This window comes from Coptis chinensis, chromosome 6 (assembly GCF_015680905.1).
Source record: "Coptis chinensis isolate HL-2020 chromosome 6, ASM1568090v1, whole genome shotgun sequence".
Classification (NCBI taxonomy): Eukaryota; Viridiplantae; Streptophyta; class Magnoliopsida; order Ranunculales; family Ranunculaceae; genus Coptis; species Coptis chinensis.
Window position 1 is genome coordinate 68,823,308 of NC_141461.1, and position 19,137 is coordinate 68,842,444.

At 39.4% G+C, this 19,137-nt stretch overlaps 1 protein-coding gene and 1 pseudogene across 5 annotated transcripts; one reads left to right on the top strand and one right to left on the bottom strand.

The window, feature by feature from the left end:
• The first annotated feature begins 380 nt into the window (after window positions 1-380).
• Window positions 381-14,474, top strand: LOC147494142 (uncharacterized). 5 transcript variants are annotated; one of them, XM_086566462.1, is made up of 15 exons: window positions 381-465; window positions 553-621; window positions 730-841; window positions 1,280-1,447; window positions 6,317-6,421; window positions 12,327-12,410; window positions 12,480-12,595; window positions 12,672-12,773; window positions 12,881-12,994; window positions 13,089-13,172; window positions 13,490-13,556; window positions 13,660-13,713; window positions 13,803-13,877; window positions 13,981-14,016; window positions 14,183-14,474. In XM_086566462.1, exons 2-15 carry the CDS (start codon window positions 584-586, stop codon window positions 14,303-14,305), a joined length of 1,278 nt encoding a protein of 425 aa, XP_086422588.1. In that variant the 5' UTR covers window positions 381-465; window positions 553-583; the 3' UTR covers window positions 14,306-14,474. The 5 variants fall into 5 exon arrangements, with proteins under 5 accessions (XP_086422588.1, XP_086422592.1, XP_086422590.1 ...); XM_086566466.1 differs by having other exon boundaries at window positions 382-465; window positions 13,089-13,145; XM_086566464.1 differs by having other exon boundaries at window positions 385-461.
• A 3,444-nt stretch (window positions 14,475-17,918) lies between these two features.
• On the bottom strand, window positions 17,919-18,638 carry LOC147494143 (putative serine/threonine-protein kinase WNK7 pseudogene; annotated as a pseudogene).
• Window positions 18,639-19,137: the final 499 nt, after the last annotated feature.

The following is a 19,137-nucleotide window of genomic DNA, read 5'->3' on the forward strand; positions in this document are numbered from 1 at the left end:
CTTCTACCATTTCATGTACCAACTCTTCCTTTGTGCTTCCCAAGCACAAACACTCGACGATTCCTTTGTGCTTCCCAAGCAATGAAATTTAAAGGGGTTGCTTAAAATGGAACTAAAAGTAAAGGGTATTTTTTTAGTTTTGAATTTGGTGGAGAAATATATTTATGGTCAATGGATGTTTGCTTGCATTTTGGTTAATGGTGTTTTTATGTGTAGTTTGTGTTTACTCAAGTTTCACGAAAAGTAACAATTCACATGGTATGGGCGGTTTAGTTTGCTTGTAGAGTTTCTTGTGGAGTTTATGAAGGGTCAATCACATGCATGGTTTTCTTTGCATTGTAAAGAAAGCATGGTTCAAGTCGTTTCTAATAAAGGGTTGTGAACACATATTTCATATAGATTTTTAAACAGGGGTTCTGGACTTCTGGTGTTTGTAGGTTGGTGAACTTTCAGATGCATATGTAGGTACAGTTTAAAATGCAAAGTTATATTCTTTTTTGTATAGTTTTGGATTCGTCGTAGTTGTAATGTTATGGCTGCTCTCTTACCTAGCTACTACACTTCTGTTTCCGAGTAGAGTCAGATGATCACGTCAAAACTTGGCGGGAATCTTGGTCGCAGGTTTAGAAATTTTATCTCTTTCTTCATAGACGTACTTATAGTGAATTCATATTATTATTTGCTTTTTGTATTTATTTATGGCTAAAGCCGACCAATTGTGAATTGCAGTGGAATTGCAAAAAATCCAAATGAGAGCATGAGGCTTATTGTAACAACTTTCGTGGGAGTTGTTTTTGGGTTCTTCATAGGACTGTCCTTTCCTACAATTACCTTAACAAGGGTGGGCAACAATTTATTTTTTATTTATTGTTATTTATTCCGCTACGTTCTATGCAGCAGGACTTTCCCGAACACCCCTACCCTTTATTTCCCTTTTTGTACAATTTAACAGCACCTCCCTCGTATCACAGAAGTTAGAATCAAATCCTTCTCTTTTTTTTTTTTTTTTTTAATAATTTAGAATAATCTCTTTCATCATGTCTGCTTAAATTATATAACCAGCCTCTTAACTTTTTGTACCACTTCTTGAATTAAAATTAGAATTCAGACTACCTATTTAGTAATTAATGATAAATATTGGAGCGATGGGGTTAGAGACTTAAAAAACAACTTATACGTAGCACGATTCACTGTGTGTTTATGGTTCTGATCTCTGTACATCTCAGATGATGTCATTTATTTATCGAAGGGGAGTTAATATTTTCTTTTTATTTTGCAGTTCAACTTACCAATCACCGGTCTTATCCCTTCCATTAATCTGTCATACATTGAAGACAGGCGCTCTGCCCTCTCCACGGAGTCCTTATTGCACCATGCTTGGTCTTCTATGATTAGTCAGAATAGAAGTGGCACAACTGTAACTCAAAGTGTGAATGACACCTCAAAGGTAAGAATCACGATTCATGCAGATGTTTTAGTTTCCAGTGGAAGTCGCTGCACAATTTTACTTTTTGTTTTATATAGAAGACTACTTTCAGTTCTCACCATGCATGTATGAAACTATGAACCCATATCTCGAGTGATTTTTTGCTCTCAGCGGGATTTGCTCTAAGAGCTCCAAGCGAAACAGGAACAGCCAGTACGTGTCTACTAAAAAGAGATTGACAGATATCAAATTCCTTCCTTAGAAAAAACTTCCTGATTTGCCCCCACTAAAAATAGAAATAAATAAAAAGAAAAATAATTAAAAAAATCTCATTGTAAAATATATAGGAGTTCTTCCCATCATTAGCTAAAGATTTTTTTTTTATCTTTTTTAGTTTGAAAGAAGTGTCACTAATTCAGCACTTCAAGTTTTTTATTTCTTTTTTTTTCCCCCAACAATTAAGACCAAAAACTAGATTTTGTAACTGGTTAAGTTTTTTTCTTTTATTTTTTAAGGTTGGGGGTAAATCATGAAGCATATATTAAGGTGGAAATTTGATAACTGTTGACTCCTTTTCAGTAGACAGTTGGTTGGTTCCTGTTTCTCTTGGAGCAAATCCCGCTAGGAGCAAAAAATCACTCCCATATCTCAATCTCTAGGGTGTGCATGGGTTGGTTCGGGTCGGTTTTGGGTCATAACGGACAGCCAAACCGATTCTATTGGTTCTTAAAAGCAAACAACCATAACCGAACCGGGTCCAATTATAACCGAACGGATCCATAAAAACTAAATCCATAACCATTAAAACCCACTGTTATTTATTGGTTCTGGTCCTCATTTCAATTATTTATTTATTTTTATTAAGTTAATTAAACTATTTCCAACAACATAACATTTAGACACTGTTTGAATTTGGGGCTATTTTTTTTCTTTTCTAACCTTACTATTCCATGAAGTGAGAAGAGTATATCAATAACTAGTAGGGCAGGGAGTGGGTCGGGTTCGGATCGGATATGGCTATATTCGAATCCGAACCCGATTAGTTTGACCATATTCAAACTCGAATTCGAATCCGAATCCAACCCGAAACCGAACCGAATTCGACCAACTCGATCGGATAACACTAAAAATGCAAAAAAAGTCCAAAAAATATATCCGAATCCGAACCCGACCCGAATAAATAAACGGACATAAAAATCGACCCAAACCCGAACCCGAACTATTCGGATTCTGATCGGGTCGGATTCAGGTCAAACCTAACCCGATTCCCAGCCCTAATAACTAGTGATGCAGGAAAAGTCACATTAATATCTTCATTAATTATATATATATATATATATATATAGAGGGAGGGATAGACCCACTCCTATTGGAGCCACTTCTGAGCCACTCCATTGACTTATAAATTGAATTAAGACCCAATTTTTTGTGGATATGATCTTCTCACATTGGATAGCATGCCACAAAATTTCATCCTATTTGGATATGTCTAACCTTGTGAAAACTAGGATTTAATCTTGAACGTTTATCTAACCGCCCAGAATTTTCCAATTTCATAATAACATTTGATTAAGTTAGACATATTTGAATGAGCCGAAATTTCGTGGGCATCTTATTCATGGTGGATATAGCAAGTTCCGTTTACCACACTTTTTATACCATAGTTTATACCATGCTCCACAACTTTACCTATAACATGAATTCTAACCTAGTTTTTTGTGGATGTATTCAACTAACCATGAAGATCACCTCTATAAAATTTCACCTCATTTGATAATGCTTAACTATGTCAAAAGATGATTGCAAAATCGAAAAATCTAAACTGTTAAAAAAAATCAAAGTTTACAACAACTTTTAACTAGGTTAGAGATTTCCAAATGAGATGAATTTTTGTGGAGGTGTTATCTATGGTTAGTAGATCATATCCACAAATTATTAGCACTTAATTCATTTTGTAAGAGGGTGTGGTATAAACTATGGTATAAAAAGTATGGTAAACTAAACCTACGCCGTGTGTGTGTGTGTATATATATATATATATATATATATATATATATATATATATATATATATATATATATATATATAACGGGCTGGCTACGTTGACATACAAAATTGACATCCAATTTTGTTATTTGTCTCTCTAATCTCCAATCCTCATAATCTGAACTTACTGAGAAAATCCCTTTTGAGTCAAGACACCACACTCTCTGATCATCTTCCGATGAAGGTTGAACATGAAAGATAGTGCCATGAATACCATGTTGTGCCAACAGATGGAGTAAGTTTTTAGGTGGCCTCCATTGTCCCCCTTGAATCAACATACATGCAGTCGCTTTACATTTTCTGATTGCTTCACTGGGTAACATTAGGACCTTTGGGATCTATCTATGCTCTAACTAGTTATCCATCCACATATCTATGCTCTTCCCATTACCAACTATCCATTGAGTTCTGGATTTTACTTCTTGCCACGCCCATCTCACCCTGCCCCATATTGAGGAGGGTTTGTAGAGTACTGTATCATCTCACCATCACCATGCATGTTTATTGAACATTTTGCTCCTCATGAATTTCATGAGCAAAGACATCATTTCCATTGATTATCTGCCATGCCAGCTTTATTAGCATACTAAGGTTTATCTCATGTAGCCTCCTGAACCCCAGACCACCGCTTCTCCCAACTAAATGTTACCACCTTCTTAGTGTTAGGATCATCTGACTACTAAAAATTCGTAAGAATTGTTTCAGTACGTTTGTTTTATGAGACTTCATTGCCATCGATAAATGACCATGTTATAAATGGGGATGTTGCTAAGGACTGAGTTGATTAATATTGCCCTACCCTAAAATGACAACAATTTCCCAGCTCAGTTTGTTATTCTTTTCCTGATGTTATCCACCACACCGTTGATGCCTGCCCTTGTCACCTCCCCTAGATGATTGGTACACCAAGATAGGACTCAGGGAAAACATCCCAAAACGAACAATTAATGCATAACTTGTTATTCGTTTTCTGTCATATTAGCTGATAGTCTCATATGAATGCATAGAAAATTAGCTAAATTCATGGAAAGTTAATAGTGATAGTTTATTTTTTGTTATGTACTCCGTCTTTGTGCACCATATGTGGCACCAACAATATATGTACCTGTGTGATTTTTTTTCCTAATCTAGAAACATAAGTATTTTGCTGATGATCAAAGAACAATAAGAAGTATTGAATCAAGAAGAAAAAGAGATCTAGAAGATGAAGAGCTGAACCACGTTTTTTAATGGATGTCAACGTATCCTGTGAAGAGGAATCCAACTTAAAGCATAGTTCAGCTATTCTATTTATAAGAATAGATTAGGTTTCCCAATTAGTGTTTAACTAGGAGACCATCTCTTGTTAAATCTCATCCTGACTCTTCTAGAAGCCCCATGTTTCCCAAGTCAAATAGGTCTCCCTTATTGACTTAAACAACAGAAAAACATGTTTAGGTTCGGAGTAATAGTTAGAGATCCGAGCTTGGTAGTTGAGCTCCAGATTTGGAGTTCATAGTTAGGAGTTGGTTATACGAACCTACTACTCCAACTAGTTCCAAAGACCTACGAATCTGCTCCGAACCTAGTAGTTGAGTTCCGGATTTCGAGTTCATAGTTAGGAGTTGGTTATAAGAACCTACTACTCCAACTAGTTCCAAAGCCTACAAACCTCCTCTTTTTGTCTCACTTTCGAACCTAGGAAGTGAGAGATTTGGACTTGAAGTGTGTTATGGTATTTTCTATCCACACCAAGACTATATCCGAGCCTTAAGAAGATGCTGCCACGTGTTACATATCTATTTGCTAAAATATGCACACATGATATCCATTCTATATTTGAATATAGTGGATAATGTCTTAATAGTACTAGTTGGTAGTCACTTAACATGCAGATATACATGCATGAAAGACAAACTACACAAACTTTGTGTTTATTCTTTAAAAATTAGTTTTTATTCTCTAATATATATATATTTTTAGTTTCCCAATGAACAAAACTATACATTTCTAAAGTTGCAAAATATGAATGATTTCTTGATAAGCATAAGAAACATCTAAGGGGATGGTTATATAAACTCCACTAAAACGAACTCCAAATGAACTCCGATCCACTACTTAACTTAATGAATTAGAAACTGATTTTTGATGGAGATGTTCTCAACACAATAAAGATCATCCTCACAAAAAATTAGCTCATTTGAATATGTAACCTAATAAAAAATTGTTTAGAAAGTTATCAAATTATCCAACGGTTTAGATTTTTTTAAATTTCGATACAATTTTTAACAAGATTAGACATATTCAATTGAGCTGATTTTTTGTGGGGGTGTTCTCCATCATGAGATGTATACGTACATCCACAAAAAATTAGTCCTCAATTTATTTTGTAAGTTCATTTTTAAGAGTGGAGTAACTTTGGAGTCACTATAAGGTGGAGTTCATATAACCATCCCCAACATCTAATATATATCTAATAATAAAATAGGAATAAAGGAAATCTTCGGTACCCATTAGCTACCCCATGAACCCGTCGGGTATTACCCATTGGTTCCGGTTCCAAAATGGTTCGGTTCTTTTAGATCCATGTTTAATTTAATGGTATAAGATTTTAGATTTAAGGACCCAAAACTGACCGGTTTTGGTTTCGGGTAATCGAAAACCCATTGGCGACCCTAGAATGAACTGGGACGCAAACTCTCCTAATTGGTGTTGTAGTAGCGAAACCAAAATAGCATGTTTTCTACCCATTTGCGATTATATCTTTTGCCTTCTAACTTTTAAAGGTTTGCTAATTGCTATTAAGCTTTAAACTTTTGTTTGTATTCTAAGATTAATCGCTCCTTATGTGTAATTCTGATGCAGATATGGGCCCCGACAAATCCTCGAGGTACGGAAAGACTACCCCCTGGCATTGTTTCTTCTGAATCAGATTTCTACCTCCGCAGATTGTGGGGTAAGCCAAGTGAGGTGTGCATTCGTAGCCTCGTCGTAGAGCTTTTCTACTTAATTTATGTATTTTCAACAGTTTTTTATACTTTCATGCCCTTTGGTAGGGATGTCCAAACGGGTACCCGACCCGACCCGAACCTGACTTTTTGGGTTTTGAATGGGTATCGGGTTACTCGAACCCAGACTGGTTTTTCAACAGGTCGGGTTCGGAGTCGGGTATTTTGTTGAGAACTGTGACCAAACCCTATCCTAACCCTATATTTCGGGTATCCATCGAGCTCGGGTTTGGGTTTCGGGTAGGATAAAATTCGGTATAAATGAAGAAAGAAGACAATAAGAAACTTTATTTGAAATATATATCTACATTTTATTCCTTCTTCAGCGATCTACCAATCCTTCAAACAAAATAAAACTTCTAATGAACTTAGAAGTAATTATCACCTATACTCGGACATAATTATTTGATATGATTTAAAAATAGATGGACTCGGAATGAACTATAGACACATGATTACGTGCAATTACTGAAAAAATTGGAAATCCCGACATAATTTTTTTTCATAATCTAATATATTAAATAACTCATCATTGTAAACATGAATGAAATTATAATCCAAATATTTATCTAACTCATTCTTTTATATGAGATTAGTAGTATGCAATTGAAATCGGATTTGGAGTTCGATTTCGGTTCGGATTCAGTTTCGGGTTTTTTAGCCCTTTTAACGGGTTTAGGGCTAAATTATCGGGTCAGGCTCGGGATGGTCCGGGTTTAGAGAGTGTGACCAAACCCTACTCTATATATTTTGGTTTGGGTTCGGGTTCGAGCAGGATTCTGTGCAGGTATTTTGTTCGGATTTTGGGCGGGTTTCGGGCAAAATAGACATCCCTACCCTTTGGTGTTTCTTGTGCACTTTGATGTTAGTATATATAAACTATTCTACTACATGCGTTGAGAATATTGTACGCGGTATGTCGTCTATGTCAGAGTTATCTCCTATTTCTACCAGTTGGCAAAATGAGTTAGTGGAGTTATGCTTTTGTTGTTGTTGCTTGTTTTGAGGTAGATATGGTTTTAGGAAAGTTTTTCTACCTCAAGGATATCCTTATAGGGATGAGATCTGAGACCTGTTGGATGTGTGATCCAACGGTCCGAAAATAAAAAACAAACTCACATTCTCTCTCTTCCTTTTTGTTTTTGATTTTCGGAACGGTCTCGGAACCCTCATCCCTATAAGGATATTCTCGTAGTAGCCCAGGCCATTTAGGAAATGGTGGAGGAATGTGGCCAGTGTGTGGTAAATGAAATCTTCTTACTTATTTTGAATTTTTCTAAAATATTCTTTCTTTCCTTGAGGGTTATGCTTATACATTTCGTGTCATCGTGGCACATTTTTCAATCAATTCAATTTGAAAATTATGTTTCTGTTCATTTTCCAAAAATTAAAAATTAAAACCTCACGAAACAAAAACGTCGTTTCGTCTTCCTCCTCCATCCCTCATCTTCCTTCCCAAAATCCCAGGTCCTGGATTTAGATTTTTAGGAAAACCGAAACATAGTAATGGGCTTGCACTAAATAAATTGTGTTGTTTTGAGAGAGAAACTTTTTTGTTCATAGTTATTCAAAATTATGTTTTGACAACCAGAAAAGTCAGAAATTATACCCATCATCTCTTCTTCCTTTTCCAGCACATGTTCTCAACTAAGCTCTTCTTATTCACCCACAAAAGGTCACACTTTCATAATCTTGTGTGTGGGTGTGAGGGAGTAGTATTCACATCTAATGAATACCACACACATGTTCAGCACAATTATAAATGTCGCACCGACCTCATGTCCGTAGCTCGCTTCATAGCGACTCACATCATCAGCTCGCACACCCTTACACAGAACGTTCCACCTAGTGACATCATCCATTATCCATATGCAATCATTGCCAAAGCTGTATTTTCACAAACCATTGCCGCAGGTTACTAACCACATCTACTAATCCCCATCATTGTGGACTTCCTACCACCACCAATCCTATATGCATCCCTGATCTCGACCACACATCTGTACTTGTCAGTACACGTGTAGCGCAGATCTTCACGCTCAACAGCTATAAATACCCCCCGCTGGAACTACGTCAGACCTGATTCTTCTCTCCCCCCAGAAGGGAGAGATAGATACGTAGGTAGTTCGCTCATCAACGAACTCGGTCTTATCAATATCCAATCCCCTTCTCCTTTTAACTTTGTATGTGAAGGAAAACCAAACCACACCTTTACATTGGCGCCGTCTGTGGTCTCGATTCCTTGAAAACCACTTCATAAATCCTACCACCAAAAAGAAAAATTCTCAAGCCCACGAAGCATGGAAAGCCTCGAAGCTCAAGTCCAGAGTTTTGTCGGTCAACTAGGCACAATGAACGGGCACATTACCCTGCTCCGGCGGGAAAAGTCTCCATATTAACAGTTTTTTTTTTGTTCTAATTTCTTTTGGATATTAGTTCGATCTAGTGCAGGTCAATCAAGCTTCAATGCACACTGGGGGCTAGCCACAACCATCTTCGGACTGGGGCTCATTGTTGCTATCTAAACAAGTTCAATTCTATTATTATGATCCATGCATCTCCAAAATTACTACTGTTAGTTCGTACTAACTCTTTGGTGCTAGCTCGCATTTTTACAGGTTAATGAAGCTCCAAAATTGGCGCTAACTATAGTCACGCCAATTCAAGGCTAGCTATTAACGACGATCTCCAAAGCAGGATGCCCACAGACTCACTCGGGTCACAACATCCACCTGAATATAACGCTCACTCGAGCTCAAACGCTACATAGCGTCACCACTTCTCTCCTGTTGACAAGACCCCAGAGGTTGCCCCAGCTCATATTAATAACCCCAGAGGTCACCCCAGCTCCTATTGGCAAGACCCCAGAGGTCGCCCCAGCTCCTGTTGGCAAGACCCTAGAGGTCGCACCAACTCCTGTTGCCAAGATCTCCATTCCTCCGATCGAGAAACAATCACCCGAAACCAGCTCCACTGAGGTCGCTTCATCTTCTACAACAGTTCAGCATGAGGAAACCACTCACAGCTCATTCTCTACATAACAAAACACTCTCAGGAGTTCAAACGTGCTCAATCCAAGCACAAAACGCTCTCTTGAGCTCATAGGCTCCATAGCCTCTCCAATTCTCACTAGTTGAGGACCTATACTTCTAGGATCAACTCAATGAGAACGCTCTCTGTGAGCCATACGCTTTCTTAAGCTAATACGCTCTTCACGAGCAGCACACTCTCTTAAGCTCATAGGCTCCATAGCCTCTCCAATTCTCACTAGTTGAGGACCTATACTTCTAGGATCAACTCAGTGAGAACGCTCTCCGTGAGCCATATGCTTTCTTAAGCTAACACGCTCTCTGTGAGCAGCACGCTCTCTGGAGCTTACAGACTCCATAGCCTTTCCGAGTCTCACTAGTTGAGGACCAATACTTCTAGTATCGACTCAGCGAGAACGCTCTCAGTGAGCAATATGCTTTCATATGCTACCACGCTCTCCATAAGCAGCACACTCTCTGGAGCTTACAGGCTCCATAGCCTCTCCGAGTCTCGCTAGTTGAGGACCTATACTTCTAGGATCGACTCAGCGAGAACGCTCTCAGTGAGAAATACGCTTTCATAAGCTACCACACTCTCCGTGAGCAGCATGCTCTCTGGAGCTTACAGGCTCTATAGCCTCTTCGAGTCTCGCTAGTTGAGGACCTAACTTCTAGGATCGACTCAGCGAGAACACTCTCAGTGAGCAATACACTTTCATAAGCTACCACGCTCTCTGTGAGCAGTACGCTCTCTGGAGCTTATAGGCTCCATAGCCTCTCCGAATCTCACTAGTTGAAGACCTATACTTCTAGGATCGACTCAGCGAGAACGCTCTTAGTGAGCAATACGCTTTCATAAGCTACCACGCTCTCTGTGAGCAGCACGCTCTCTTGAGCTTACAGGCTCTATAGCCTCTCCAATGCTCACTAGTTGAGGACCTATACTTCTAGGATCAACTCAGTGAGAATGCTCTCGGTGAGCAATACGCTTTCAGAAGCTAACACACTCTCCGTGAGTAGCACGCTCTCTTGAGCTTGCAGGCTCCAGAGCCTCTCCAATTCTCACTAGTTGAGGACCTATACTTCTAGGATCAACTCAGCGAGAACGCTCTCAGTGAGCAATATGCTTTCATAAGCTACCACGCTCTCTTGAGCTTAAAGGCTCCAGCGCCTCCCCAATTCACCCAGTTGAAAATCCTTCATTTTAGGGTCAAATCAACGAGAACGCTCTCCGTGAGCCATACGTTTTCTTAAGCTAACACGCTCTCTGTGAGCAATACGCTTTCTTCAGCTAACAGGTCCCTTGACCTACGCTCTCTTGAGCTACCAGACTCCATAGCCTTTCCAGTTCTTGCTAGTTGATGACCTACACCTCTAGGATCAACTTAGCGAGAACGCTCTCCGCGAACAGCACACTTTCTTACTCTAATAGGTCCCTTGACCTACGCTCTCTTGGGGCCTACCAAACGGTCACTCGATCTAAAACAAGGAGCAACTCAACGTTGGAGCGACCACTCAATCTACTGAAACGTCACCCGACCTACCAAACGGTCACTCATAGAACATCTCCCCGATGAGCTCAAGACAGCTCACTTCATAGTGAACCAACAGTTTCTCCATGAGATCACCTAGCTGTTCCGAGCAGGTCACCCGAATACTTATTAACGAACTGCCACCATCAGAGAAGGCAAACGATAACCAAGAAGACTAGAAAAGCAGACTCTATTCTCCATCCGCTGGGGTTGGATCGACTCCCTCCGCGAGACGCCCAGAATCTACTCCATCTTCCTCCACGCTCTCCAGAAGAGACCACTCTATCTGCCCTAGGCTCTACGCCTCACACGCTATCTTCTCCACTCTCCCCAACCACACCAATCATCCCTACATGAACTAAGTTTGACTTGATTCAGGTTCCCCTAGAGAGAGCTTGATACGTAGGCAGTTCGTCCGGAACGAACTCAGTCAAAACTTATCACAAATTCTGTAAAACGAGGCAGTTACTATTTCCGTTCACAATTACTCGCTTCCTCACATGTGCTAAACACGTGCTATTGTTCTCTCGCCAGACGCTTCACGCACTCTGGCAAAGCGACCTACTGAGAGGGGGCTGTGTGAGAGAGTAGTATTCACATCCAATGAGTATCACACACATGTTCAGTACAATTATAAATGTCGCACCGACGTCATGTCCGCAGCTTCGCTTCATAGCGACTCACATCATTAGCTCACACACCCTTACGCAGAACGTTCCACCTAGAGACATCATCCATTATCCATATGCAATCATTACCAAAGTTGTACTTTCACAAACCACTGTCGCAAGCTACTAACCACTGCCGCAAGTTACTAACCACAACTATTGATCCCCATCATTGCGGACTTCCTACCACCACCAATCCTACACGCATTTCTGATCTCAACCACACATCTGTACTCGTCAGTACACGTGTAGCGCAGATCTTCACGCTCAACATCTATAAATACCCCCCGCTGGAACTACGTCAGACCTGATTCTTCTCTCCCCCCAGAAGAGAGAGATAGATACGTAGGCAGTTCGCTCATCAACGAACTCAGTCTTATCAATATCCAATCCCATTCTCTTCTTAACTTTGTATGTGAAGCAAAACCAAACCACACCTTTACAGTGGGGATTAATTTAGAGGAGGAAAACGAGTGTGGAACTGGAAGACAAAAGGCCGTTTTGTTTGTTTCGGTTTTTAAGTTAAGTTCGTGGGTTTTTGCCTTTTCGGTAGTTTGCAAGCAACAAACTACCGAAAGTCCAAAAGAGAGAAAGAGTTCGGTTAAGTAGTGAACAAATTTCAAACTTCAACTTGGCAGGATTTAACAGTCAAGCCGAAGTATCTTGTGACCTTCACTGTTGGTTACGATCTGAAACATAATATTGATGCAGCAGTCAAAAAGGTCAGTTGGAAGGAAATCTCTCTCTCTCTCTCGTCTGTGTCCCCGCTGCTAACAGTGCCTCTTCTACAGTTTTCAGAGAACTTCACTATCTTGTTATTTCACTATGATGGCCGTACTACTGAATGGGATGAATTCGAGTGGTCAAAGAGTGCTATACACGTGAGTGCCAGGAAGCAAACGAAATGGTGAGGAGCTACTGCAAACTTCTCCTTGTTCAGTCTCGTAAAAAAAAAATTCACCCGTATTATCATGTTGTCCAAGGTGGTATGCGAAACGGTTCTTGCATCCTGACATTGTGGCCCCATATGACTACATATTTATATGGGATGAAGATCTCGGGGTTGAACATTTTGATGCCGAAGAGTGAGTTCTGACGTATTGTTTATATATTTTTTGTATATCTTTTTACCCTTTTTCTTAGAATTCTGTTTTATATGATCTGAATGCCATTTTTTCCCTACTGGATATAGATACATTCGATTGGTGAGGAAGCATGGTCTGGAGATTTCTCAACCTGGTTTGCAGCCCAACAATAAGGTTGTTTGGCAGTTGACAAAGAGAAGACCTGAACTTGAAGTTCACAGGTAAAATCACCAGAAGCCTCTGTGGGTAGCCATATTGTTGTTTTTCTTGTGCTCAAAGTCGTGATTACTTTTGTTTTCTTTGTCCTTTCTACAGAGAAACAGAGGAGAAGCCAGGCTGGTGCTGGGATCCCCATTTGCCGCCGTGTGCAGCGTATAAACATTCTCATCCCTTGTTCTTGTAATATTTTTCTATTTTCTGTTGTCATTATATGTAGATCTATTAGAATGCCAAGGTTATACAGAGCACCAAGTTTGTCAGGCATGAAATGCATGCCTCATTTATTTCTTTGTCCCTTACTGTATGCTGTAACAAGTTCTAGTTACAAGCTTATGTTTAAGAGAAGCTGGGTAGAGTAAGATTATATGTTCCAAGCTTCTGGTGTAAGCATTCTGTGCTACCACAATGCCTAACCTTCCCCACTTTTCCTTTCCCCTGTATCTACTGGAATTTTTAGGAATAAGTAACTTATTAAGTGTATTACATCTTACCTACAGGTTTGTCGAGATCATGGCACCGGTATTTTCTCGAGAATCGTGGCGCTGTGTCTGGCATTTGCTTCAGGCATGGAAGACTCTTATCATTTCTAATAAGCTCTTATTTATTTTCTAATAATTCCTGTTCAATCTTAACCGTAACCCTAACATTTTACTGGGTCTCACTCCAGAATGACTTGGTTCATGGATGGGGTCTAGAATTTGCTTTTAGGAGATGCGTAGAGGTATGGCCCCTTCAATACGCACGATATTTCCTCTATAATATTTACTTTGTTGATGAATCTATGTTACATTTCTTTCTTTCTCTTCTTAGCCCGCTCATGAGAAAATAGGAGTTGTAGACGCTCAGTGGATTGTTCATCAAATTGTTCCATCACTCGGGAGCCAGGCACGGAGAAACTTTCGTAAACTTTAATATAATATAGTCCTTGTTCTCATGAATTTACGGAATTCAATAATTTAGTCCCAAGTTTTTCGTTTGATTTCCACAGGGTCAGTCTCTAGATGGGAAATCACCATGGCAAGCGGTAATACATTTGTATCTCATTTCGTTGTTGAAGTTCAAATCCCCTTACGTAACAAAGCTTATATATTCGATTTTTTGTTCTAGTGAATCTAATACATGTTGATGTGTATTTAACCAATGGATTAGTTTGTTCAAAGATGCTGAGTCAAGTATATCTCTATTATCAGGTCAGGGATAGATGTAGAAAGGAGTGGACAATGTTTAAAGATCGAATGATAAATGCAGAGAAGAACTACTACAACGATCTCGGAATCGCTCCGCCAAATTTCACGACTCGTTATCATTATTAGAGGGAGCGAATACAACAACAAAAGCTGACTCTTTACAACTAGCACTGTTGATCAATAGTGCTTATAAAAGTGAACTACCTGGGTTTTTATAGAAACCAAGTAGACAAAATTGAAGTGAAGTAACAATAATATATATTTAGTATCGTTGATCAGTTTTTTTTTTTTATAACCTCATTCTTTTACTTCAATCTAAGTTCATGTTCACAGTAATACAAATGGTTTATATAGCTGTTGGTTGTTAATCCGTGAGCGAAGCGAGTTCTTGGGTTAGGAGGGGCCAAAAAATATATACACGTGGCAACATAAAAATGAATGCCCGTCTGACCCCTCTTCATCTTCTCTAATTTTTTTCCCTTTTTCTATCCCCACAACACTCCCTAACGATTTCTCTCTCCCTCTCTATTTTTCCTATATACAATACAAATCAATAAAACATTCATCTTTTTCATTTGCAATAATCATCTTCTCTACTTGAATCCGCCATAAAAAACACTTACAACCTTCGTTTACTGGTATATAATTAGCCTATAAAATGTGACATTTCTAAACAAATTAAAACATAGAATGTGGCATTTATCAAAATGGAATGTTGACTTTTGTCTTTGTCACAGGAGTGGATTACTGAATTATTATCATTGACTGTTAACTGATCCACAAAAAGAGAACAACGAAAGCAAAACTTCAGGTGTAAAGGCCTCGGTATGATACTATGTCATTGGTTTAGGTGCTTTTGACAAGGCGTCCAACCATAGGTTTGGGTTGTATGGACTCACAATAGATCTTTTAACACAACAATTTGTCGTATTTGTGTAGCATATTTACCACACCGTCATCATTGACAAAACTATGTTGATGCACTATGTTGATGCTCTAATTAAAAAAGTCACTTTACCGAACCCAATGACATTCATACTCATAACAAATAATTTTATTATCTGTCTAAGCTAGTTTGGCTGTCACAAGTAGCAAATCACGTTACCGAAAAAACAAAAGAGCAGCAAATCACAAGGTCAAACGGTACCACAAGTTGGTATCTACTTATATTACGCCATGTGAGGCAGATAGATATTGTGTGATGATTTTTCCTAATCAAGAAATACAAATATTTTGTTGATGATCAAAGAACAACTAGAAGTATTGAATCAAGAAGAAAAAGAGATTTAGAAGATGATGAGTTGAACCACGTTCTTTAATGGTTGCCTACGTATCCTGTGTATATGAATCAAACTCAAAGCGTAGTTCAACTATTCTATTTATAAGAATAGATGAGATTTCCCAATTAGTGTTTAACTAGGAAACCGCTCTTGTTAAGTATCACCTTGATGAATAGATGAGGTTTCCCAATTAGTGTTTAACTAGGAGACCGCCTCTTGTTAAGTCTCATCTTGACTCTTCTAGAACCCCATGTTTCCCAAGTCAAATAGGTCTCCTTTATTGATTTAAACAACGAAAAACATGTTTAGGTTCGAGTCGTAGTTAGAGCTCCGAGCCTAGTAGTTGAGCTCCGGTTTGGAGTTCATAGTTAGGAGTTGGTTATCTGAAACTACTAAACTCCAACTAGTTCCAAAGCCCACTTAACCCAACACCCCTCGAACCTAGTAGTTGAGTTCGGTTTGGAGTTCATAGTTAGGAGTTGGTTATACGAACCTACAACTCTAACTAGTTCCAAAGTCCACGAACCTCTTCTTTTTGTCTCACTTCCGAATCTAAGAAGTGTCTCACTTTCGAACCTAGGAAGTAAGAGGATTTGGACTTGAAGTGTGTTCTGGTACTTTCTACCCACACCAAGACCATATCCGAGCCTTATGAAGATGCTACCACGTGTTACATATCTATTTGCTAAAATATGCACACACAGATGCCCCCCTTTTTTATTCATGGGTTGAGAATCAAACCCTTAAGGAAAAAGGCCGGGTAAAAATGTACGCAACATCTTATGCCTCGATTTTCCTTGTGGAATGTATCGGCAAAATTTCGCATTACTTTAGTGCAAGGAATCAGAATTCGGACCTGCCATGACCATGCCCCAACCTTGTATATTAGGCCGAACACGGTGAAAACCGGTCCTACCATGCCTTGTAATGATCCGGAGGTTCGGGCACATTCATATTATATAACCCGGAAATTTTTTTTTTTTTTATAGGTCCGTAAATTTTTTTTTTTTTTAGGTCCGACATGGACCCACTGAACTTGGGCTCACATCCCATAAGCCCATAACCGAACTCAGAACTTTAGTAGGGGATCGAAAGTGCATTGTGGCGAATCTAAGACAGAAATCCCACAATACGCTGCATTCATCACACATTTGGAAGACAGAACATCAAGGGTCCTAATGATTCCATTGTCTCCATTTGGAAGGCAATATTTAATGTGATTCAGTGTTGTATATATGAAGACACCATTATCATCCTGGCACCACTCTTCACACGAATTGTCTCATGAAGGGTGCAACGGTGCACAAGTTTTTGTCGGCAATGATGATAGCGTGTTTCCTGAGTAATGCAACACTCTCCATGTCATTTGACCAAACCACATACTTGACAAAAGGAGTCTGAAGATCACCAAGAACAAGTCTCTGCTGGAGATCAAATATCACCACTCTATCGAGTTTGCTACTAATTCTGAATCTACAAAGTAAATTACCAGTTCCCGCATAGAATATTGCATCAGCAGCAATTGGAAGGACATTCTTCTTCACAATTTCATTCTTAAGGTTCTTGACCAACACTTGGTTGTTGCTCTTATCAAGCACTGCAAACCTATTCCGAGCAACAAAAATGGCAGAACCCCCAACTCCTCTTTGTGCTTCTAGCATGCTATCACCCCTACCAGCGCTATCTTTTGGTACAATATAAAGTTCATGAGACCCACCATCGACATCCGAACAAACCAAGTTGGCATTTTCCGTAGGGCTGTAAGACAGAGTTCTAGGACCTTGGTTTAAGCTTGTGGAACCAGGCCGTCGAATTGGGATCACTTGAGTTTCCTTCGAGTTGAGAACTCATACAAACGCAGAAAACGATCCTTTACATAGTACATGGAATCACCACTCCGGAGAAAGCGGGGCGTTCTCTCTCTAACTTGAAGACAATCATACCACATCCAGCATCGCGATCTAGGGGAGGGACTCGACCACGTGATTGCTTGGCCCTCCGACGAAGTCGCCACAACTTCGGGCAAACCGATGTATTGCATTTCGCCTTTTCAACCATTTTTCACCGGTCGTTAGTAACAAGTGACGCCCGTCAACCTTTACAACAGCGGGGCCAATTCTACCTAGTCTTTTCGATTCCCTTTTCTGAACCAACATTGTCCTAAACCAAACTACTGTGCAATTGTAACCATTTTTATTGTATATTTAAACGAAGGCAAATCAAGCAACCGTAAAGGCATTACATACTCCAGTCCCCACTATTACATCTTTTGCTCCTTTTAAGAGTAAGACAAGCCTCCAAAGATAGCTCATGATAACATTGGGAATGAGTCCGGACAATCGATGTCACCGGAGGAGCTCGCGACTGATATGACAAAGCCGCGGACCGAACACATTTACGGTAGTGATGATCTCTTGTACATCTCCGCGTGCTTCGGACCATCAAATCCATGTAGATAATCACAACTTGCGTTCATCAAAATCATGTAAGAAGCCAAGCAAATCAAAACACAACACCAGATGGTCAAGCTGCTCCACTATCTTGCATAACCTTCTCTTCATACACTTCGGGCGCGATATATGCAGGGGTTCGACAAAAGTATGTTTATGTTCATTGGCCTGTTCCATAACAACAGCCAATCCTAGATTGCCAATTTTGACTTCTCCATGATTACCATTAATAAAGATATTATCACACTTGATATCCCTATGTATAATTGGTGGGCTATGACTATGAAGATACTTCAACCCCAATAAAATCTGTATTGCCCATGACTTCACGGCTTTCAGATTAAACCTTTTGTGTTTCTTTCCATACTGTCTCAAACTACCAGATGTAAACAACTCCGTGAGGATATTTATAGTCTTGTTCTCGTCATCTACCCAAGAATTGTAAAACTTGATTATATTATTGTGTTTCAATGACTTCAAGAGACGTACCTCATTATGAAGCCTCTCTAAATCTTCTGGCGAACACAAAACTTGATCGATCTTAACTTGACTCCAAGCAACTTCAATTCCATTAACTTCATCAAAACCCTTGTAAACTATCTTGGAAGCGCCTGCACCAAGAACTTCTTTGAAACGGAGGTATCGACGAGTGGGATCAGTTTCCACAACGTCAGGATCGGGTGGCTCTGAAACATCACAACATTCTTCTTCACACAAACTCATTCTTCTTCTTCTTCTTCTTCTCTCAAATTAACTTTCTTGCAATGACTCAACCGTAGTGGTCTCAAACGCCCCATCATCAGTACCCTAATAGCTTGTTGCAAACTACTCATCCGGAATTGAGTCATCAGTATATGTGAAGCCCACTACTTATCCGGAATTGAGTCATCTAGAATTGAGTCATCAGTATATGTGAAACCCACTACTTATCCGGAATTGAGTCATCCGGAAGAGAGAATAAAGGAGAATCTTTATACTAGTTGAAGCCTTCCTTGAATTCGTTTCCCTGCTGAACTCCTTTTCTCTTTCTATTTGTATAACTCCTTTTAGTTATGAACACTAAATTTGATAATATCTTTAGAAGCAAACACAGTAAATTTGAGTTTGGTTGCTTAGCAGACTGCCAGACACAAGGTGTTGAACCTGTTCTTTCTTTGATTGATAGAGAGATCGATTCCAAAGTGTGATAAGGTTTGTGTAGAAGAACTTGAAGTTTTGGGTGTCAAGG

Bases quoted from the DNA above. Each gene is read 5' to 3' on its own strand.
- LOC147494142 (XM_086566462.1), top strand. From the start codon at position 584: ATGATCACGTCAAAACTTGGCGGGAATCTTGGTCGCAG. The intron at 6,422-12,326 runs GTGTGCATTCGT...TCAACTTGGCAG, and splicing joins TGTGGGGTAAGCCAAGTGAG to GATTTAACAGTCAAGCCGAA. The intron at 13,878-13,980 runs GCACGGAGAAAC...TGATTTCCACAG, and splicing joins TTCCATCACTCGGGAGCCAG to GGTCAGTCTCTAGATGGGAA.